Here is a 24,127-nt window from a genome sequence, read left to right on the forward strand (position 1 = left end):
CCTTTTTCTAACATTTCCTATGATATATATGTGCCTATCTCATATTGGTGGTTGTCACATTCTCTCTTCTATTATTATTAATATCTAAGTGTTGATTTATAAGTTGAAACTTTTATGGATCAAAAAGCTTATAGCTCGATTCTTGTAGATTTATGTAGGATGATTATTTGCATGTTTCTTTTCAATGCCCAAGGTTATAAGGCTTTGAAATAGAAGGTTCAAGATTGGGTTGATAATAGGGGAATCATTCAATTTCTTCCCCTATTCGAATTTGAAGAATAGTGATCAATTTCCTAGTCATGCTAATAACATTAATACATTTCATGAACAAACATCCTTTTACTATGGTCCATAGACATGTTTGAAAAGCTTCCATGGGTGATTATAAAATTGATTCCCATATGTAATCACATGTAGATGCTTTTGTGAGTAGTATACACTCTAGAGATGCATTTTTTATGCTACTCTACTAGTTACATTTGCTAAAGAAAAGATCCCACAAAATAACTATTATGGTCAATTAAATTAATAGAAATCTTATATGTACTTCATGTACTTGTAGTGTCATAAAATTGTGACCCTTGCAATTTCAACCACATCTTAGGCCCTCACCTATGTGACTTCATCTCTCTACTCGATTAAGACCCCTCTCTGCACCTTCATTCCGAGTCTCCTCTTGTTTCAACCCTTATATCACCTCAAGACCCCGTCCAGGCCCCAAGATAGAGCGGGACAAGGGCGCCCCTGTCTAGGCCCCAAGATAGGGCAAGACAGGGGCGTGGCGCCCCTGTCCCGCTTGGATAGGGGAGTGGCGCCCCTTTCCCCTTGGAAAGGGGTGTGGCACCCCTGTCCTCCCTCTTAGGTCGGCCCCTAAGATGGGTCTATCCAACTCTTGAACATAATTTACTCTTTGAGGACTTAAACTCTCCTTTGTCGACCTTCGATGGGATGAAAGTTAATCCTCTTAGGCATGTATAAAAAGAGACATAGTTCCCTCATTTTATGGACAAAGAAGATATACAAAATTCCAAGTGGAAGGTCTCCATTATTGTCATCAAGCATTCAAGTCTTCAAGCATCCATCAAGTTCTCTTCTTCATGTGTCTTCTTCTTTCACCCACTGGAGCAACATTACAACAATCATTTGCAAGCATATGTGTGTGTTATGGTTTTGTCATGTTTCATACCATCTCATACAACATTCATGATTACATTCAAGAAGCAAAGCAACCATCATCAATCAATTGCAAATCTACAAGGTATACATTTCCATCATATACATTTAAGCAATTGCAATTACTTCCTTTGAAGGTTGATTCCTCAACCGGGGTTTGACTGAGGAAAAATCCTATCCACGACCCTTCTTCCCTTCTTTTATGTGTGTAGGTTGCAAGTGTGCAACTTTAATTGCAGGTTTGGACTTCATTTGCAGAGACGGAAAAACCCTTTTCGATGTGCGAATTTTTTGAAGGACCAAGTACACTTTCAACCTGGTCTCGACGCTTTTCTCCAAATTTGCAGGGCAGATCCGTATCAATCTAAATATCTCAGATCTGAAGTTACAGTGTGATCTCGAACTGGTAGCTCCTTGTTTCATCCATTTTGTCTCCCTTTTCTACATAGTCAACTAGTCAACTCTTCCACTTACAAAAGAGGGAAAATTGCATTCCAATCCTTGCAATCCACGTGGTATTCACATCCTTATTTTCCTTGGATTTGGATCTAGTGGATTCAAGCCCCTCTTTTGAATGTAAAGTATCTCCCAAGTGAAAATCATCCTAGTGGTTTCCTTTCTCTCTCCTAGGTGGGGAACCACTAGGATCCAATTTTCCACTTTACATTTTGGTGAACCCAACGTCTTTACACCTTAATTATGATTTCTTATTGATAGATCTGAATAATTGCAATTTGAATTTCAAAATTTCATTTCCAAGTTTGATCTTTTTGCAGATTTTAGAGGTTAATTGCATAGAAACCCTAATTTTTCATTTTGAGAAAATTAAGCTTGTGAAGTGTGGCATTTTAGTTTTTTGTTTCAGATCTGATTTCTATTTCAAAATTGCACTTCAAATCCATCTTTTTATTCTAAAAATTAAGTGGTTAAAAAGCAAAACCCTAATTTTTAAGAATCTCCTATTTTGACCTTTGACTGCCAATTTGACCGATCTAGACATCTCCAAATCAGCTGTTTTTTTGGATTACGCAATAAAATCATAATTCTATAATCCCTGAAAATTTCATAAAAATTTGGTCGGACCAGGTACACTTTGCACCTGGTCCTTGGTTTTTTTCCCGAAATTTTGGGAGTTGGAATTGACTATATTTTTCTGCTTAAGTCCAAAAAATTGGCGTCCTTTATCAATTTTTACACACCTTAAGGTCAAATACAAATTCAAATCTCAACACTCATAACTTTTAAATTAATTTACATAAAACAGTCCTAATTTTAGATCTTCTTTTCAAGAAAATTTAGAGACTTTCAACGGCAATCGATGCATTACATTTATTTGCCCTTTCACATATGATTTCATTGTTGTTAACATATATTTATTACAATCATGTATTGGATAATGGCTTCCTTCATTTCATGTTGCTTCTTTTCATTCATAGCACTTGGTCATATTGTGTTACTAGGGTTTCAAAGTCATTTCCTTTTCAAAATGATCTCAAAGCTTTCATGTATCATTTTTGTTGCATTATGGTAATGTTATTAACAAAATGCATTTCATATGTTAATTATCTTAAGCCTTTTGTAGATCCCAATCTTAGAGATCTAAATCCTTGTACCTCTCCTAGGATATCTTGTGTGAATGAGATGAGAGCTAATGCTTCAACCAATGATCTTTTTAAAAGAGAGAAAGCATTGGAGAGCAACATGGGCCCATCTTCTTCTCATACACATACCCCTAAGCAAGGGGGGGAGGGGGGGAATCAAAATATTCACATTCTTACATCTTTTGACCCTCTTTATTCCCCTGAGGCCTATCTTCAACATCAAAATATATGTAGAGAGGATGATGTTATGAATTTTATTCATGATTTTTCCCCTAACATAGAAATAAGTAAAGATGAGCCTTTAGATGATGAAGATATTCATCTCCAACTTCTCAAAAGGGATAAGCATGACAAAGGAAAGAAAATTATCCTTTCACATGATATTCCTTCTTCATCTACAAATCCTTTTATTCCCCCTTAACATCAGATTTTAAAGAAATTCATAATCCTATTCCCCCACCTACTCATTTGCAACATTCTTATAGGTGTGGCTTTCATATAATAACAAAACAAGGTTTTCAAATACACGGACTTGGGAAATTTGAGCACGGAATTTGTGTCCATATAAACCCTCCTATGAAAGCTACTTCAGAAGGCCTAGGAAATGAGACTCCTCTCTCTATGGATGAACTCCTTAGGCTCCAAAACTTTAAAAACCATCTTCAAAGACAACCAATCAAAAGAGACCGCAAGAATGCTTCTTCTTCAAAATGTCTTTTTTGTTCATTTCATCTAACCCATGATCATAATGCCGATGATTGCCCTGATTTTCAAAAATCTATTCAATACAGTATAGACAGTGGTAAAATTAGAATCATGGATGATAAGCCTTCTTCTTCTAATAATTCTCCTCCTTCATGTCAAGAAAATGAATTAAAACACATTTATCGTCCTGATAGACTAGCTACAAGAATCTATTGGAGATTGAAATATGATAAGAAATCTCCTTTCCTCCTAAGAACCACAAGAACAATCTTAAGCAAGTGAAAGGTAAGAAATATTGCATTTTTCATGATTCATATTCACATTCTCTTGGAAAATGTCATGCATTTAATAAATTTGTTCAAAAGCAATATGATCATGCACGAATTTGTCTTTCAATAGATCTAGTTGTCTTTCTTGACATAGACATGGTGCCTTAGCACTTCTTTTCTCCTCATGTTGCTCTTCACCTTATGACATAACTAGCTAACCTAACTGGAGGCTCTTTATCATTTGTGGTGGTAATGTTTCAATTTTAAACACCTTGGGGTAGCAACATGAAGTTCACTTTCCTTCTTCATTTCTATTTATCTTGGTGCATTATTTATTATTAGATCTCCTTTCTTGCATAGGGTTATTCTTGTGTGAGCATATGATTGTTCTTTGGTTTTCCTCTTTGCTTGAAGAGGAGCATCTTTAATGAGTAATTCACTTCTTCTCTTGTCTTCATTCTTTGGGAAAAATTACCTCTCCTATGGTTTCAGTTATTCACAAGTATGATATGCCCCTAGCATGGAATGGTCTCCTGTGAAGTACATGTCCCTTCCTTGAGAGGATTTCTTCCATTAGGAGGGCATATCGCTTGAAAATTATCACCATTAGAAGATGTGTAACGCTTCTCCTTGTTCTTCCTACTTGGGGGGCAAGGATTTCGCTCATTTCTCTTTCTTCTATCTCATTTATCATTATTTCCTTTAGGGGCTGCATTTTTCATCTGTGATTATCATTTCTGACAATGGTATGTTTTTATGACTAATCCCTCTTGGGGAGTATGTGATGTTTTTTCTCTTTTCTCTTAGAAGATTGCCACTTCTTGAGACGTGTATTTTACATCTACTAATGTATTTTATTGCATGTGTTCATGTAAGTTCATTGCGCATTTGCTTATGTTTAATCTCTCTCTAGAAGATTGTGTAATCTCTTCTCATTGTCCCTACACTTGGGGGGAAATGATCTCTCTTTTTCTCTCTCTTTCTCTAAGGATCCACTCTTTCCTATGTTGTGGATGGTGCGAGTTTCATTACTTGATGTCATTCCTTGTGTGAAATCGTTGTGGTTCTCTCTTATACAAGAGGTGTAAGACCTTGACTATAACCTCTTTTGCACTTCGTAATGTACATCTATAATGAATTCACCCATCCCCGTTGGGTTCAAAGTGAGCCATCCTTCATTAAGAATCCCTTTCACCTAGCAATAGGATGAAGGATTGAATTCGTGTTCTCTTTTGCACTTCATCTAGAAGATGTTATACTTGTCTAAGACAACTCCTCTTGGAGGCAGGTGTCTTTTGAGCAAAGATCTCTTCTCCTCCAAGGATCTCCTTTAAACTTATAGCAAGATATCTCTTTTCAACTATCTTATCCTTGCTTGAAGAGCATTCCCTCTCTTGCTTGGAGGCAGGTGTCTTTTGAGCAAAGATCTCTTCTCCTCCAAGGATCTCCTTTAAACTTATAGCAAGATATCTCTTTTCAACTATCTTATCCTTGCTTGAAGAGCATTCCCTCTCTTGCTTGGATTTATGACATTGTTGCATAATAGATATCTTCTTTGTGTCAAAGGAAGGTATCCTTGTTCTACTTTCCTTAAGATATCAACATTAAACAATGTTGACATTTTAAGGGGGGGCACCTACACTGCTCCTTTTGCACTCTATTTCTATCGTGCATTGTATCTCCTATACAGTGGGTCATTCTCGGAACTAGAGGGCAGCCTCTTAGAGTGAGATGTCGCCACTTTTCTCTTGTACAGTGATCATTCTCAGAACCAGAGGGAAGCCTCTTAGAGTGAGATTTTGTCACTTTTCTCTTGTACAGTGGGTCATTCTTGGAACAAGAGGGATATACATTGGGATATTCTCAAAACTAGAGGGCAACCTCTTAGAGAGAGATGTTGCCACTTTCTTGACATTTGTACTAGACATCTTATACAGGTTGTAGCATACTCGAGCATAAACTCCTATGAGGTGCTTGAAATCTCACTTGCACACATGTGTACGAGGTTGAGTGGAACTAACGACTTTCTCACTCTCCTCCCTTACATGGATCACCTAGACAAAATCTGGGGGCTAGTTTTCCATGTCCTTTTTTTCTCCATGGATCACCTAATTCTAGGGGCGAGATGTCCATGGTTCCTTTTGATCGCCTTTCTGCTCATGCATCACCAAAGTGTGTATTCATGCTCTCTCTCTTTCCTCTCATGAACTCATAGTTTTACTATTGATGGTTCATGGATGATGTCAGCTTTGCTCTTTTATGTGGTTATTGGTGTTTATGTGATGGCATTTATCTTTGTGTTTCAATTAGTTGTTGAGACATTTGAGTGTCGAGGTCTCTTCGGCTAGTTGATGTGTGGTCTTGTGTTTTGGTTTTTGTCGTATGTCTTTTGTGCTTTGTCTTGTTATTTTTTTGTTTTGTGTGCTCTTTCATTTGTTTGAGTGAGTTAAGATCCTAAGATTGGGGGCTTTTGTTCCTCAAGATTAGTGATGTCTTATACTCCTTGTGGTCCTGCTCCACATTTTTCATCTTCATCTCTCTCTTTCTTCTACTTTACTGGTAGTATTGGCATAATCCATACTCCCGCTAAAGTGGGGGATAAATGTAGCACCATAAAATTGCGACCCTTGCAATTTCAACCACATCTTAGGCCTTCACCTGTGCAACTACATCTCTCTACTCGATTAAAATCCCTCTCTGCACCTTCATTCTGAGTCTCCTCCTGTTTCAGCCCTGATATCACCTCAGGACCCTGTCCAGGCCCCAAGATAGGGAAGGAAAGGGGCGTGGCACCCCTGTCCTCCCTCTTAGGGTGGCCCTAAGATGGGTCTATCCGACTCTTGAACATAATTTACTCTTCAGGAACTTAAACTCTCCTTTGTCGGCCTTCGGTGGGATGAAAGTTAATTCTCTTAGGCATGTATAAAAGGAGACATAGTTCCCTCATTTGATGGACAGAGAAGATATACAAAATTCCAAGCGGAAGGTCTCCATTATTGTCATCAAGCATTCAAGTCTTCAAGCATCCATCAAGTTCTCGTCTTCATGTGTCTTCTTCTTTCATCCATTGGAGCAACATTACAACATTCATTTGCAAGCATGTGTGTGTGTGTTAGGGTTTTGTCATGTTACATGCCATCTCATACAACATTCATGATTACATTCAAGAAGCAAAGCAACCATCATCAATCAATTGCATATCTACAAGGTATACATTTCCATCATTTACATTTAAGCATTTGCAATTACTTCCTTTCAAGGTTAATTCCTCAACTAGGGTTTGACTAAGGAAAACCCCTATCCACAACCCTTCTTCCCTTCTTTTATGCGTGTAGGTTGCAGGTGTGCAGCTGTAATTGTAGGTTTGGATTTCATTTGCAGAGACAATAAAACCCTTTACGGCACGCGAATTTTTCAGAGGACCAAGTACACTTTCAACCTGGTCCCGTTGACTTTTGCAAGGCAGATCCGTATCAGTCTAAATATCTCAGATCTGAAGTTACAGTGTGATCCTGAACCGGTAGCTCCTTGTTTCATCCATTTTGTCTCCCTTTTCTACATAGTCAACCGGTCAACTCTTCCACTTACAAAAGAGGGCAAATTGCATCCCAATCCTTGCAATCCACGTAGTATTCACATCCTTATTCTCCTTGGATTTGGATCTAGTGGATTCAAGCCCTTCTTTTGAATGTAAAGTTTATCTCCCAAGTGAAAATCATCCTAGTGGTTTCCTTTCTCTCTCCTAGGTTGGGAACCACTAGGATCCAATTTTCCACTTTACAGTACTTATTTGACCAAACAGACAAAAGTCACATGATTACAAGCGATCAATCGTATCAAATTCAAATTTATCATTGACACTACATGCCAATTTCAAGAGGTTTTATTTAATTATTATTTTAAGCATCATAATTATGCACATTCTAGAGTGTCATTCAAGATTACTATAGTATTTAGATTGAAACCTTGGGTCGCATTGTTTTACATTTGAAAGTTAATCTTAAATCCTAACATCAAAGTTATGGGATGTAATTCCATATTCCAAAAAAAATGATGCGTCACTTGAGCAATTTAAAGTGGCTCCTTTGGCTTTGCATCAATGTGTTAAATTTGCACATGAAAGAAAAGTAGTGAAAATTAATAGAGCTCATTATAAATTAGCATCAATTTTGAGTCATTTTACATCAGATTCATTTGTGAAGACACCTAAGGAAATACCTATGAGTACTAAGATGGGTATACATTATCTCTAAAAGATTCACATAAAAGAGAAACAAAGAGAAAATATGAGTAAAAATCAAGTACACTAGATGCACTTGTGAAGATAGCTAAGGAGTTACCCTCTAAGTTCAAAGATGGGTAAAATGATTTATATAAGTTTCACTTGAAAGAGCAACAAAGAGGAAATATGAACAAAAATCAAGTACAACTACTTGTGCATCCTCTCATTCTACAACTTTTACAAAGAAAAAAGAAACAAACGACCACAAGTTGCATATCCTATGGTATAAGAATGAAGGTCTTTATTTATGTATGCCTTGCAATGATCACCATAAATAACAAATCACTCATGTCCCAAGGAAGCAAGAGAAGGAAAATCTATTTCAACAACCCACATTTCGTGTTAAATGTGTACTACTTTTGTATGTGTATCAAAGAAAAATATTATGATTCAACAACTGAAAAATATATCAATAAAGACACCTCCAAAGATATAAGAAAATGGGTTACAACAGATGTTCCATAGTTCCACCTACTGCTAATGTATTCACTAAGAGCATCAACTATCAAGAGGAAAGTCATGCAATTAAGGCTACAAGTTTGATGTTCTTGTGGGATGAAGATGACCTCTTGGATGAGGCTATTGCCAATGTTGGTGTTTGAGACATTCTAGTGTTTCTATGATTTTTTTTTAACTTATATTAGCATTTTCTTTGATTTTTTTTTGTTTGATATGTTTCTTTTGTATGGTAGTTATTTGTTTCCTTAAGCTTATATTTTGCATACTTATGTTATTTAGCCCTATGTTTTCTTATGTACCTTATTTAGCTCACATGCTTTCCTATATGCATTGTTTGTTTCCAACATCTTCCTATTTTCTATATTTATCACTTATATTTATATGTGTTCCTTGCTAGCTTATATGTTTTCATGCTACACGATTTATGATGTTCTTGCATTTCCTATGCCACATGTCCATGATATCCTCTATTTTCCTATAATCTCATGTTAATGCTTGTTATCATGTTCCTTGCTAGCTTATATGTTTTCATGCTACATGATTTATGATGTTCTTGCATTTCCTATGCCACATGTTCATGATATCCTCTATTTTTCTATAATCTCATGTTAATGCTTGTTATCATGCTTGTGATTTCATATTTATGATCCTTGTTAATGCTTGTTATCATGCTTGTGATTTCATATCTATGATCCTTATCATGCTTGTGCCTTATGAATATATATTATGATCCTTGTCATACTCATATTTTACAATTATTGGCCATTGTCTATGTATTGTCTATGTTGGAAGTATGTGTCATGTATTGTTGTGGTTGTCATTGATGTCAAACTTCTTGTTCTAGATAGTTGTTGATCCAGAATGTTTGTGGTGCAAAGATATCTTGATGTGTTGGTGTTGCAGTTGTTCTATTGGTTGTTCTAGAAATGTTCGGATCCAGAAAGTGTTGTTGATGTTGTTTGATGTTGTCATCTTCTTTGGTTATGTTTTTTGTATTATTGATGAATTGGTTTTGTGGTCCATAAATATCTTTGTATTCTCCTGATGCTGTGGCATTATTCATACCCAGTTGTTTTGTGGAAGATTATTGGATGTGTTATGAGTCTCATCATAGTGTGTGGAAATTCAAATAAGAGTAATTTGCATTGGAGGATATGTTGTCTTTGATCTTACACTCAACTGTGACAAAGTCAGTCTTGTCTCTCGTAATATTTCAAAAATGTTTGTTAACAACGTCAATCCTTACCATTCTTCACACATTAAAATCTTACACTCAACTGTGACAAAGTCAGTTTTGTCTCTCGTGATATTTCAAAAATGTTTGTTAACAACGTCAATCCTTACCATTCTTCACACATTAAAAGATTGTGACAAGCAATCAATTTTATTCTATTTACAGATTCATTCTTCACAAATTTAAGTCAAGTTTCAAATACCAAATCACTTTTGCACTCACCAAAATCCCAAAATACTTATAAGTTCAGATTCATTCTGCAGACAAAAACCGGAGTCAATTTACAAAATCCCAAAATACTTATCACATCAAATTCTAAAATTTCAATTAGGATAAATCAATTCCCTGTATATTCAAAATCATTTTCCCATTATCAAAATCCAACAAACTATACATTCATTCAATTCCTCTGCGTGTAACTCTGCATTTGTTTGTTTGGAGCCCCTATGTATTCATCTGTATATTTGATTAGCCTCTATATTTCATGTAAGGGTATATATATAGAATCTTCCAGGAATAAACATTGCATAGTAATGCGCAAGCATTTCATCCTTCAGAATTTGTCACAAAACTAAAGACCAGTCCTCTGAGACTTACATCGATAGACATAAAGCACTGGACATGGAATATCAAAATATCAATATAATTCTATGTCTCGCAGTCATAATTGTATGCATATTAGTCTCCCTGCCATCTGTTCCTCTCCTACTCCTCAAGAGAAAAGGCTTCTGATATCCATCATTCCGTCTTTTAGTTTGATCCAAAACCAGTGCTCTGTCTCCTCAACAGATACAGAAAAAATTTGTGAAAAAAATGCTGTACCATAACTTTAGGCCACTGTTAATCCACTGAGTCTCGGTCTTCTCTCTGCCTGTACCAAAATGCTGTCAGACATGAATTTCCTTTTGTTAGAAGAGGGTTGTCTTTTGAGAATGTGAGATCTGAGTCTCTCAACATCTGATAGTCGCACAGGCTTCAATATGAATTCTTCTGCACCTCCTGACAAATACCTGTGTATAGCCACAAAAGATTAATTGAATCAGGAGCCTTCATTATGAATAGAGTTCATGGATGTCGATAATAGTATGAGTAGTAGCATGATTATAACATGGTGTTATGATTCTTATTATCAAGATTTGAAACCCCTAATTTCTGTTAAAATCCCTATACAAAATGTTATTGTTTCATGTTGTGAAATGAGGTCTCCAACTGTGACCCCCACAATCATGACTTGAATAAAAAACTCGAATCAAAATCATTTACAACCAATTTGTGAAAAATACACCCTCATGAATGCTAATAATGTGAACAATCCTAAGATGAATGCTAATTTGTTTAATAGCTCTTACCTTCTTGTTCGTGATTCCACATTCTCTGAAGACATGATCACCACAGGAATATCATTCAGTGTTGATGACTCCTGTTACAAGGATATTGTCCCAGCGAGTAAGAAAAAAGAACCTATTTCACTATTGCATATTCCCAAAAGAATTTGAGATTTCTCAACCAGGCTAAAAAAATCAATGAACAAAGGAGGGATTGAATACCTTGACTCTCCTGAGCAAATCATAACCAGTCAGCCCTGGCATATTATAGTCTGTCACTATCATATTCACCTTAATTTTCTGCATCACAAGTCAGACAAAGATGGATTCAATCAAAATCTAAAATAAACAGAGTAATTTCAAGACACAAACCCATAAATTGCCTTAGGAGCCTAAATTCCATACTTACATCAACATTGAGGCCTTGGCAGTCATCTTCCAAACCAAGAAATTCCAGAGCTTTTCTTACACAATCAACACTCGTCACTGAAATAAATGGATTCATCAGAAAACAGAGCATTCTCTAATCCCATAAAAATCAATGTCCAAATTCCAGAATGGGTACAGACAGCATCTTATTTTCACAGTATCTAAAAAAATTTACCTTTATAAGAAGAGTTTCCTAAGAGGCGTTCGATAATTTTTCTGTCCACGGGACTGTCATCAACAGCAAGAACATGAAACTCAGACACACTGGCCTCTCTGTTACTTTGCCCCATTTTTCCTTCAAAAACTTGAAAACCCCCAATTTTCAATCACAATGAGCGATTCTACGGCTAAATAGTACTAATTCTTATAGTGCAGATTCCCTTTAATGGCCCTCTTCGTAAACCAAATCAATTTCTCGCACCCAAATCCAAATCTCCTGAATTTTCACCGCGAGATCTTCCAAATTTCCAATATATCCCCAATTTAAAGACCTGGCTCTCCAAATACAGATACTAGATCGAACCAAACTCGACGAAATTTGATACTAATTCGAGTACCCACTTAATATTTCGATCCAAATTGGAGAACCCACTTAATGTTCCGATCCAAATTTGAGAACTCACTTCCTACTTCAATCTTACCGAACGACCCAAATGCTCAGCTCGACTAAGTTATCTGGATGAAAGACCTAAATAACATTTCTGTGGGTAAGAAGCCATATAAGTTCCAAATTCTACTTCGTGTGGAAATCTGTTCGTAAGGCTCGAATCTTACTGTATATAATGACGCTGACGGTAATCTTACAAAATCTTTGTACTGACAGTATTTACGGTCGATTCAATGTGAATGAATCGTTCGATATCTTATTCGTTAAGTCTTCCGTATTGCAGAGAATATTTGAATGATTTGGCTGTGAAAATAGTTGGCCCCTGAATCTTGACAAGATCTGTTCGGTCCTTATGACGTTGGATTTTCAATGACTTTTCGATCTTAAAAATGTGCACCTGATTTCACAAGATTTTGTTGCCTCCTCAGGAAGGATCCCGCGTAGGCCAGCACAGAATTCGACAGCTACTTTGTCGAACTAATCAAGAAATCGATTTGTCGGGTGTTTAATCTGACCAGGCTATCTGCCACGGGTACAATCCACCTGCTTTCCACAAATACTAATTATAATCTAAAATTTTATATGAGAATCTGAGATCAAAAGATTTTGCAGAAATACTAATTATAATCTAAAATTTTATATGAAATCAAAAGATTTTGTGCTTTTTTAATTATTTTGTTTTAGGCAGTAATTAAGGAATTAGAAATGTGATTAGAGAAAAAATGTTTTCAGGAGGGATTAAGTAATGTGATTAGAAATGTAGATGTCAATAATTATTATACAATTGAATTGAGAAATGCAAAGAATTTGTATAATTATATTCAAAAGTTTTTTATTGTTTTTTGTCAAAAAAATGGTTCTCATAATATTGGTTGGTATAAGTTTTTTCACAATCTATAAAATATTGATAATCTTCACAAAAAAATTGTATGAGTATTTTTCATTCAACATTTTGAATCACTCTTAGTGATTTTTTCATTCAAAATTTTGAATCACTCTTAATGATTCATCAATAGGAATGGGATTGTGCAGAAATAGAATGCAATAGCTTTATAAGAAGAAATGTCATAGAAATTTGGATGTCTATAATTATTACACAATTGAATTGAGAAATGTAAATCATTTATATAATCAAACTAAAAAACTTTATTGTTGCTTTGTGGAAAAGTTGTTCCTATAATATTTATTGGTATGAGTTTTCAACTCTTCATAAAATATAAATACATAATAGCTTTATAAATGTTGGAGGATATGAAAAAGAATAAAAATTTGAGAAAAAAGAATAAAGAACAAGAGGAAAGAAAGAAGCAAGATTAGTTACAACAAGAAGAAAGACAAGAAATTAAACAAGAAAAACATGAAAATTAAAGAACATGAAAATAACCTAAAACAAGAGAACAACTAAAAATGAGTAATATGGCATAGAAACATAAATGTAAAGGATTCTAAAAGTATAACAATAATACCAAAACAAGAACATGAACAAAAGAAACATAAAAATAAATTAATAAAAAATAAAGATACAACAGAGAACTTTAAAATTATTTTATATAATATTGCATTGTAACATTAAAATAAAATATTATAATATTACAAATATAAATTATGAACAAGAAAAAATAATAAAAGTAAACTTAAAAAGAGATATGAAAAAAAAAACAAGGAAACAGGGAATTAAGAACATGAAAATAATATTATAATAATGCAAAAATGAAACAAGAACAAAACTCATCTTAGCAATAAAACAAATAAATACAAAAATGACAAGGAAACAAAAAAGTCAAGAACTTTAAAAATATTTGAATAAAATTACACAATCTAGAAGAAAAAAAAAAAGAAAAGAAAAGAAAAGAGAGTAACAAGAAAACACAACGAACATCTAAAAATTCATGAAATGAACAAGAAAAAATAAATAAAAGAAAAGAAAAGAGAATAACAAGAAAACACAATGAACACTTAAAAATTCATGAAATGAACAAGAAAAAATAAATAAAAGAAAAGAGAATAATAAGAAAACACAATGAACACCTAAAAATTCATGAAATGAACAAGAAAAAATAAACTTAAAAAGATGTTAAAAAAAAAAGACAAGAAATTTTTTTTATTTTATTTTTTTAAATGTGATGCAATGTTAAAAGATAAATAAAAGGTAATAGCAATGACAAAATAAAAAATAACAAAAAGATAAGGAAACAAAGAGTAAAAGACATAAAAATAATATTATAATGTTTTACACAATTGAATCCAAAAGCATGCACATGAATTACAATGTACTGTGAGAATCTAACATTTTTTGTTTGAATCTTATAATGTTACAAAAATAAACCAAGAACAAGAACAACCCTAACCATGAAACTAATAAACTAAAAACTAAATACAAAAATGACAAGGAGACAAAAAAGTAAAGAAAAATAATAGAATAATATCACAAAATCTAGAAGAAAAATAAATAGACAAAAAGCAAGAAGAATAATAAGAAAAGAAAAAGAACATCTAGGAAGCTAAACAAGAAAATAAAATTTAAAAAAAAAAAAAAAATAGAAAAAAAAACTAAGAAAAGAGAACCAAGCAAGGAGCAAAATATTTGAAACAAAGAAAGAAACAAGAACAACAAGAAGAAAAAGGGAGTGATCAAGGTAAAACAGAGCAAAGGAGAAAAACGAAAAGGGACCAAGGAAGGAGATTAAGATGAAAGGGAACAAGGGGGGGTGACTAAAAGAAAAAAAAGAGAAAAGGTTAGAGAAGAAACAAAGAGCAAGGAGTAGGCAGATGAGAGGACATCTAGTGGGAGGGTTAGAGAAGAGGGTGTTCAAAAAGAGTTGTCAAGTAGGGCTAATATGCCATCCCTCATCTCGATTAAGATTGGACATATGGTTTTTAATGGTGATGGCCTCCAAGTTTTTACGCTTAAAATAGTTGTCTTCTCTAACAATGACTTGGGTATTCTCAAGGAAAATGAGGTGTTTGAAGTGGTCGAAGTGTTCAGCCAAGGCAGACTTGGAGATACAATCAAACCTGATATCAACACTACGCTCTTTAATCCTAGTGCTAATAGATCAACATGTTTCTCCAACATATGGGTCCCACATGAACAATCAATCATGTAAACCCCTGAGTGGAGAAGAGGAGATGGCTAGTAGAATCCATGTCGCTAACATGAATCACACAACATAATACAACTTATTGGCCAATGGAATTCATGACTGTTCTATGGAACCCAGAACAACTTGTTATTTGTTGGACTGTAGAACCCTTTTGTCAAATCACAAATTGGTGTATGCTCTTGTCTCCTTTTAGAAGTTTGATTGTACTTTTGTAATAGCATTTTGAGAATGATATTTAAAGGTTAAGATAATCTTGATGTTGAGGTTTCTTCAACTAGTTGAATTGGAGCCTTTTGTTTTTCATACTAACCCTATTTTGTGTCCTTTATTTGTTTAGTTTTCCTTTTGTCTTGTTTTCTTTTTCTTTGTATTTTATTGTGTTTTCTTTGTTGAATGTATCAGCTGAGTTGATAATACTCTAACCTTGGGGGCTTGCTTCCCTCGACTTAGTGACATCTTATCCTTTGTATGTCTTGCTCTTAATTGTTTTCTCTACTTTACCATGAGTATGAGTAAGTCCATATGTCCATACTCTCTCTAAGTGGGGACTAAATGTAGTGTAGTAAATTGTATCCCTTTACAATTTCATACTCTATTTGGGCACCTACTTTAGTGTGCTTTCTCCTACATCAATTCCTACTCTATAATTTAATTGTCAAACCTACAACTTAATTATCATCATATGTTAATTTTGAGAGTAGGTCCTATGTTCTGGATCTTGATACTCTGACACCCCTTTTACTAGTCCATTTTTAAGTGGACTAGGGCGCCAAATTCCCTAGTCCTTCTAAAAGGTCCATTTGGATGTCATGTCCTATTGGTCTATTTGGATGCCATGTCTTGTTGGTTATCAAAATCGATGGTATCATAATGATCTATCATATTAAAATGGGAATCAAAAGCATTAAGATGGGGATTAGAAGCATTAAGATGAGGATTAGAAGTATTATAAATGAGGTTTAGAAGCATTGAGATGAGGATAAGAAGTATTAAGATGGGTATTAGAAGCATGATGATGAAATGATGTGATGTTGATAGTCTTGTGCATACTAAAAGATATTGTAGTATTTCTCTTGTTTCTCCTAAGTGAGCAATGGATGTTACAATGATATTCTAATCGTTGCAGGTTGATGAAGTAGGTAGATGTAGGAAAGTGTGTCCAAGTCTGTCTAGGATAATCCTTTACATTCATTCGTGTTTGCAAATATGGTCTTGCGGGATTTAATGTGTATATTATGTGGACGTTGTACCCCTATCATTCCAGGTCCCTAGTGTTGCAACTAGAATGTTTCTGGTAAAGGAAATGTGTTGGTAGTTCGGTGGCTTGTTAGGACTGGTCTAAAAAATACTAAGCATTTCTCCACATTGATGTTCATGTTGTTGTATCTTGGCAGGCATGCTTATAATGTTTGTGCAATGTCTCAATTCATATTGTAGGTGATGAAGTGATCCGCAAGTTGGTTTGACATTGTTTATCTTGTGACTTTATTATTTGGGCACCCGGTATGTAGAGCTTTGTATCAGTATGGTTGCACCAGTGTGTTTTGGCATGTCAGTGTGAAATGAGTATTTGGGAATCTTGTTGGATGTTCATGAAATGTCTCTATGTGGTCTGCATGGAAGTTGTCTATCTTTTTGGTGTTGCATATTGTCTGTTGTTGGCTTTTAGGGTGATTTATGGTTATCTAGCCGACAAGATCTATTATATTGCTTGTTATGCATCTAGGGGTCTACACTAGCATTGGAGGTTGGGTTAAGTTGTTTTTGGTCCCTGTTATGTCCCATGGTGATCCCCATTGAATAAATTCATTAGGAAGTTATATTTTTGGGTCGACTAGTTAGGTGTTACATGTTACCCTATTGCTAGCTTTGGAGGATGTGTAGGCCTAATTATTATAATTTATTTCTTTCCATGGGGTAGTAGGCCTCAATCTACAAGTCCTCTCTGTATATTGCCTTGAGGAAGCAATCCTCAACAACAAGTCTATTCCTAGAGCAATGAACTTCATTAGGCAGTGAGCCTTAAAACAAATTTGTAAATTTTTTTATATATTGTGAGTGTTAGGATTCCCACAGATACTGAGAGGGGGGGTGAAATAGTATCTAATCGGTGAATTGAATTTCTTAACTCAAAACATGTAGAACATATTATAACAGTGTACTAGTATGCAAGAAATAATGCAATAAACAAAATTAAAAGCAACCACATGAAAAACACACCATAACACAATGTTTTAACGAGGAAACCCGGTGTGGGAAAAACCTCAATGGGATTTGTAACCCACAATATTCACTTACTGGCCAATAAGAGAATATTACTGCTACAAGAGGGGCCTGCACATGCAGGAAGGCCAACTGCCTAGAGCTCACTGCTCAATGGGAAGTCTCATTGACTTACAATGATGAATTATATAAATCCAGTATCTTGTACTGCTTCAGAATAGCATCTATAATGCCAGATCCAGTACCGGTTGATGCTCTGCTTCTTACATAAACCCTTAACCTATAATTCGCATAATAGGTCTGCCTTATTTCGCCTAAATATATTCCTTTTTCTTGCTTCCTTACTTACTTATGTTCTATAATGATCTCTCATATATAAGAGTCATTTTACAATGATGCCAAGTCGGCTTACAAAGATTTTACAATAATAAACAAAATATAATATAACAAAAATCTTGTCGACCTCTGTGTCGGTATGCTTCCTTTCTCTACCAGTGTCAATGGTCTGAATGCCGGTGTAGAATCTGATTTTGCTAGTACTGGTGTAATGCCTTGCCGATGCCATAGGATTGTAAGGTTGCCATCAATGACAAAACCTTCAATCACCTACAATGTCTCATTGGAGTGTGCATATGCCAACAATCTCCCCCTTTGGCATTGATGGCAACATTCATGAGAAAATTCAAAAGTGTATCCAAAACTTGTAATCCAAAAATGTTTCCAAAAATATAAGAACTCCCCCTTTGGCATCAATGACAAAGGTTGTCAAGATGTCAGTAGAGTTGTAGTCTCAACTTTGTAACTGGGTGGTTACAATTTGAAAAAGATCTCCCAAAATCAAGTTTATACTTTCCATAAACTTCTTGTTGTCCTTTATTGTTGTCTCTGTTCTTTGAACTGTATCGGTGAGGTGTTGCATATGCTCTGTCAGTGTTCTTTGTCCCTGTACTAGTGCCTCAGATATTTCCTTCCGTAATGATGCTAGATAGTCCAATCTTGGACTCAGTCTTAGTCTCAAATTCTTTGCCTTATTTACTATTCTCTCCTTTTCTCTTTCTAACTTAAGTAATTCTTCCTCAAATCTTGTTATCCTTTGCTCAAAAACTGATAATGTATCAGGTGAGTTAACAAAATTGTCTACAAGTTTATTGATTTCATCCTGTACCTTGCTCATTTTCTTATCTATGTCTACTCTCAAAAGTTTTGTCTTGCAAGTATCTTTGTACAGAGTTTTAAATTCCTTCAATAAGTTACATAGTTCCGGTAGAAGTGTGTCAAATTCCCTAGTACACTTCTTTATCTGATCTTCGAAGAATTTTTGCTTTTCAATTTCTAACTTATCCTTCAATGTCTCTTCCCTTATTTGCTCAATAGTCACTATGTTCTCAGTGATGTATTTACACAAAGTGTCAAGTTGGCTTAAAGAATCCTTATTGTCTATGTTACAGTTAGGAGCTATCACCTTCAAAATTGGGATTGTGTCATCTATAGCTTTATAAGCCTTTGAACTACAATCTGTTATCTTTTTGATGGAGTCCAAAAGTACTTCAGTTACATTTGTTGATTTGTAACCTATTGACGAGGAACCAACATTCTGAATTTTGTCGGTAGAGGAAGTAACCAAGCTTGCAGTGACCTCTGGTAGGTCAGTCTGTGTTTCCATTTCTTTAAGCAATGGTTTTTGATCTTCTCTTGTTGCTGGTGGCATTGTTTCCATGTGAACATGCTCCTATTCCGGAGCCTGTTGCTCTGCTTGTCTCTCTGTTTGTTGCTCTGTTTTAGTCTCAGTCTGAGTCTCTACCTGTTGCTCTGTGTTATCAACTTCAACTTTTCTTTCAGTATTGTCAATGTTATCAGTTGCCGGTGGCTCACTAGCCATATATGTCTTGCCGGTTGTATCTTTGTCTATCACAATGTTGACCTTTTGTGTATCAACATCAACTGTGTATAGTACCTCAGGGTTAGGGTTTGTATCCTCTATATCCATACTCTCATCTGTCGGTTGATCTTCAGTAGTTGTTACTGGTGATGTAATTGGAGGCGGTGGGAGTAAGTTGTCTTTTACTTTGATGCTTGGAGGTCCACCAACCTTTCCTTTTCCTTTGTCCTTCTCCTTCTGGTATACCTTTAATGGTTTGGGGTTCCTGTACTCTTCCTATTTTTCTTTCTCAACAAGGAATATGTCCCATGCATTTTTTGTTTCCTCTGTTACCTCATTCACTCTTCCAACCATTAATGCAATATGTCGGTGTGCAGTAGAGAATACTGATCGGTTGGCTTCTGCAATTAAGTTATCTATCTCCTTAGGTGACTTTACTAGGTAAACAGCAAGTAACTTTTCAATTTTGATTTTCTTATCAAGCTCTACAACAGCTTGTCTTCTTGCTTCTAGTCTTTGGAACAATTCATCTGGTAGATCATCTATCACTTCCATTAAGAGCTTCTTATAGATGTCCATGTGTAAAATGACATTGTTTTCAACTTGTTCTTTTTCATCTGCTGACAGTGTATCATAGACCTTTCCTATGTTCTTGAGTTTCCCTTCCTCTATGATTTCATATAGCAATTTGTCAAGAGGGGCCATGTTTTGTTTAGTCTTCTTCTTCTTTGGTGTCAACTTTTTCTTTGGTGTTGTCTTTCTAACCGGAGACCTCACTGCCTGTTGTTTTTGTCTAGTCCTTCTAGGTGAAGGTGTGGATGTCGGTGAAGGATCCCTTTTCCTTACAACTCTTTTGAAAGTTGCAGGCATGTCACTCTCCGAAGAAGTAGCTACCAGTGATAGGTGAGTTTCAGGCTGTAGAGTTCCTAAGTCATCCTCAGTGATACCAATTTGTTTTAGTACATCTTCTTTAATAGCCTTAGCCTGTCTAGAACCTCTTCTCACAACTGCTTCAACCTTTTTCACTCTCTTCTTAGATTGAATTTGACTTTCTATGGTCTCAACACTACCAAATACTTCTTCCTTTGGTTCATTTGGTGCTTCCAGAAGTGCTTTAGCATAAGTCTCAATTATATGATCATCGGTCTCATAACCCATCTCTGTTACCCAAATTGTTCTTGGGATGATTGCTTCCATCCAGATCTCATCCTTTTTTATTACAAAACATATATCATCCTTGTATTTATTGACAATTTTATGTGATAGTCTGATTCTTTTGTTCATCCTAACCTTTAGTGCTTGAAAATAGTCATGACTATTCTTTTCTTTGTTTTCACCCATGTTATTGAATAGGTCTGTTAACTGTTTTCCTACCGGTATATCAAATCCAAGGTTCTTACTGCCTCTACCGGGAACCTGTTTGGTTATGTGTAGCATCAAGCATACAAGTAGATTTCCAAATCTAAAAGTTCCTTTCTTATCCTTCTTGATTTTGCCTAAGTTATCAATCAACTTGAATCTTTTAACCATTCACATACATCAATTTTTACATTGTCTTTAACCATGTCATAAGCACTCTTAATGCATAAACTAGAAACTAAGTTAAGTCTGTTTGCATGAGTTTCTTTGTATCCTAAGATCATGCTAACAAATCTCACATTTATATCAATCACATCATTAACCCTCAGAGACCTTCTGTCTGATGTTGCACCAGTTAAGTTCATTACTAGGTCATTGGAGACCTTCTTAGTCTTGTCTGGTCTGTTACCGGTGGAAGGTAACCCTATTACTGCTTTCACAACTTCCTTTGTAATTTTGTGTACTGAATCAAGCCAAAAGAATGAACCATGTACCCTGCTTAAAACTATCCTAATCACTTCCTTGGGAAATTTAGGAATGCAGAGGATTTCAGTGAATCCTAGGGTTTCAACAATTTTATGTTCAGGTTTTACATTACTGGAATTGTCACATATAACAATCTTATACATGCTTTTAATTTCTTCATCTCCTAATTCCTCTATGTTGCAATGAATGTATATTTGGAGATCTTCTGCGAAAACAACTCCTTTTGGAATTTGGGAAAAAGCACCTACATTGTCATCTTTCTTAGCTACCTCAGGAACTAGCTGAAATACGGGCCTAGGGCGTTTTATAACTTCGACTACTGTAGGGTTTTCTATGAATTTAGGTGCAGAGGAGGATGCCATGATGATAAATACCTTTTTCTGCCTTTGGATGGATTGATTGTTGAAGTTCTTTGCCTCTTTCCTTGAAATCCCTTAGCTTTGCAAATTTCACGCTCTTCGAATGTTTGAAATCTCGGTGAAATGAAATGGAGCCAAAACCACAAATTTATAATGTGTATTTGCCATCTACCACATTTAATGTATGTCGGTTAAGTAGTCACTTAACATTGTCTGCCGGTATAGAAGTAATTTCCAACTTCTCACCATTAACCGAGGTAATTATAGCATATGTCTCATTGATTGCCAAACCCTCAAGAAAATTTTCTTTAATTTGATGAAGAGCTTCCTGCCAGTGGAGTATTACTCTGTCCTGCCGGTGAAGCATCACTCTGTCCTACCGGTGAAGTGTTGATTGGCTCTACTAGTGGAGGAGTATTCCCAGCAATATTTAGGTCAGACTTTCTAATCCATTGCTTTGAGAATTCTTGCTTAACCTCTTCAAATTTTTCTTTACCTTTCAAACTAGGACCTTTGTTGTCTGTCGGTGATCCTTTACTTCTACAGAATTTTGCAATATGCCCAATCTTGTTACATGCATAACAAGTCACATTATTCTTCTGAATAGCTTTCCCATAACCTATGCCCGTTTGTGTTCTACATTGATTAGATAGGTGTCCAAATCTTCCACAAACATAACATCTCACATTCATTCTGCAATTTTCAGAGTTGTGACCAACTTTGTTGCATTTTGAAGTGTTGATATTCTAATAATTTCTAGATCTATATTCATTTGCTCTATGACCATACTTATTACAGTTAAAGCATTTTCCATTGCAGTACCAGAGCTTTCACCAACTTCAAAGCCAATTCCAGAAGTGTCACCTTTAGGTTTTTGATTCTTCAGCAAGTTACCAAGTTCCTCCGAGCTTTTCTTGAATTTCTCTTTATGTTGATTTGCAGTATCTAGTTCTCTTTCTAAGACTTCTTTCTGCCTCATCAGTTCATTGGAGTCATTCTGAGTGTGCATCAGATCTATCTTCAACAAATCATTTTCATAGCTGAGTCTTGTGTTTTCATTTGCCGCATCACTTAGTCTTCTGGTCAAATCTTCTTCATTCTTCTTTCTATCCCCAATTTCTTTACAAAATCTCATAGTCATATCCTGCATCTCATTCTTTGTTGTCATGTTCTCTTGTTTCAGCTTGTTTATCATATCATTAAGAGTTTCTTTTTCATCATTCTCATTTTGCATCTTTTCACAAAGTTCTCTTCTCTTGTTTCTTGAAATAGTAAAATTTTCTTGAAGTGCCTGAATGATATTCTGAGCTGCCTTTAGATCATCTTCTAGTTTGATGTTTTGTAGTTTCTCTGCATCATAGTCTGAAAGAGCTACTTCTAGTTGCTTCATCAGATTTTCCATCTCTACCGATGTCAAGATCTTCCTCAAGTTGTTAGGCTTCTAAAAATAGAGGATCAAGCTCTGATACCAATTGTTAGGATTCCCATAGATACTGAGAGGGGGGGGGGGGGGGGTGAATTAGTATCTAACCGGTGAATTGAATTTCTTAACTTAAAACATGTAGAACATATTATAACAGTGTACTGGTATGCAAGAAATAATGCAATAAACAGAATTAAAAGCAACCACATGAAAAACACACCATAACACAATGTTTTAACGAGGAAACCCGGTGTGGGAAAAACCTCGGTGGGATTTGTGACCCACAATATTCACTTACTGGCCAATAAGAGAATATTATTGCTGCAAGAGGGGCCTGCACATGCAGGAAGGCCAACTGCCTAGAGCTCACTGCTCAATGGGAAGTCTCACTGACTTACAATGATGGATTATATAAATCCAGTATCTTGTACTGCTTCAGAATAGCATCTATAATGCCAGATCCAGTACCGGTTGTTGCTCTACTTCTTACATAAACCCTTAACCTATAATTCGCATAATAGGTCTTCCTTATTTCGCCTAAATATATTCCTTTTTCTTGCTTCCTTACTTATGTTCTATAATGATCTCTCATATATAAGAGTCATTTTACAATGATGCCAAGTTGGCTTACAAAGATTTTACAATAATAAACAAAATATAATATAACAAAAATCTTGTCGACCTCTGTGCCGGTATGCTTCCTTTCTCTGTCAGTGCCGGTGGTCTGAGTGCTGGTGTAGAGTCTGATCTTGCTAGTTCCAGTGTAATACCTTGCCGGTGCCATATGATTGTAAGGTTGCCATCAATGACAAAACCTTCAATCACCTACAATGTCTCATTGGAGTGTGCATATGCCAATAGTGAGATAGCTCTCACTGTAGATTTTCCCTTCTTGGGTTTTCCATACATAAATCTGGTGTTTTTTTATGCATTGGTGTTAATTAATATCCTTCTTTGTTGATGATAAAAGGTTTTGGAATTTGAATTATCCTAAAAGTGCAAGTTTTTGTTCAAGACTGATTCACCACCCCTCTCAATCTTGGGGTGTGTTTAAATCATATCCAAGTTCCTTTGAGGAATCTTAACTGCTTGAGGAAAGGTCCAAGATGGCACAAGATAGATCTTACAAGGCATCAAATTTTGATGGAACAAACTACACCTTCTGGAAGGTCTGAATGGAAGGATACCTATCCTCTTTAGGGTTTGGTGT

At 35.4% G+C, this 24,127-nt stretch overlaps 1 protein-coding gene across 1 annotated transcript; it reads right to left on the bottom strand.

Moving 5' to 3' along the window:
* Positions 1-9,952: 9,952 nt before the first annotated feature.
* On the bottom strand, positions 9,953-12,551 carry LOC131060769 (two-component response regulator ARR4). Its single transcript, XM_057994154.2, has 5 exons — positions 11,653-12,551; positions 11,458-11,534; positions 11,271-11,348; positions 11,073-11,143; positions 9,953-10,733 (listed from the first exon to the last, which is right to left on the bottom strand). The coding sequence occupies exons 1-5, from the start codon at positions 11,765-11,767 to the stop codon at positions 10,553-10,555; spliced, it is 522 nt and encodes a 173-aa protein (XP_057850137.2). The 5' UTR covers positions 11,768-12,551; the 3' UTR covers positions 9,953-10,552.
* Positions 12,552-24,127: the final 11,576 nt, after the last annotated feature.

This window comes from Cryptomeria japonica, chromosome 10 (assembly GCF_030272615.1).
Source record: "Cryptomeria japonica chromosome 10, Sugi_1.0, whole genome shotgun sequence".
Taxonomy (NCBI): domain Eukaryota; kingdom Viridiplantae; phylum Streptophyta; class Pinopsida; order Cupressales; family Cupressaceae; genus Cryptomeria; species Cryptomeria japonica.

What these genes read in the sequence shown, in the direction of transcription:
- LOC131060769 (XM_057994154.2), bottom strand. Translation starts at nt 11,767, where the DNA reads ATGGGGCAAAGTAACAGAGAGGCCAGTGTGTCTGAGTTTCATGTTCTT. An exon ending in AGGAAACTCTTCTTATAAAG is followed by an intron (nt 11,535 to 11,652) that starts GTAAATTTTTTT and finishes CATTTATTTCAG; the next exon opens with TGACGAGTGTTGATTGTGTA. An exon ending in ATTTGCTCAGGAGAGTCAAG is followed by an intron (nt 11,144 to 11,270) that starts GTATTCAATCCC and finishes TCCTTGTAACAG; the next exon opens with GAGTCATCAACACTGAATGA.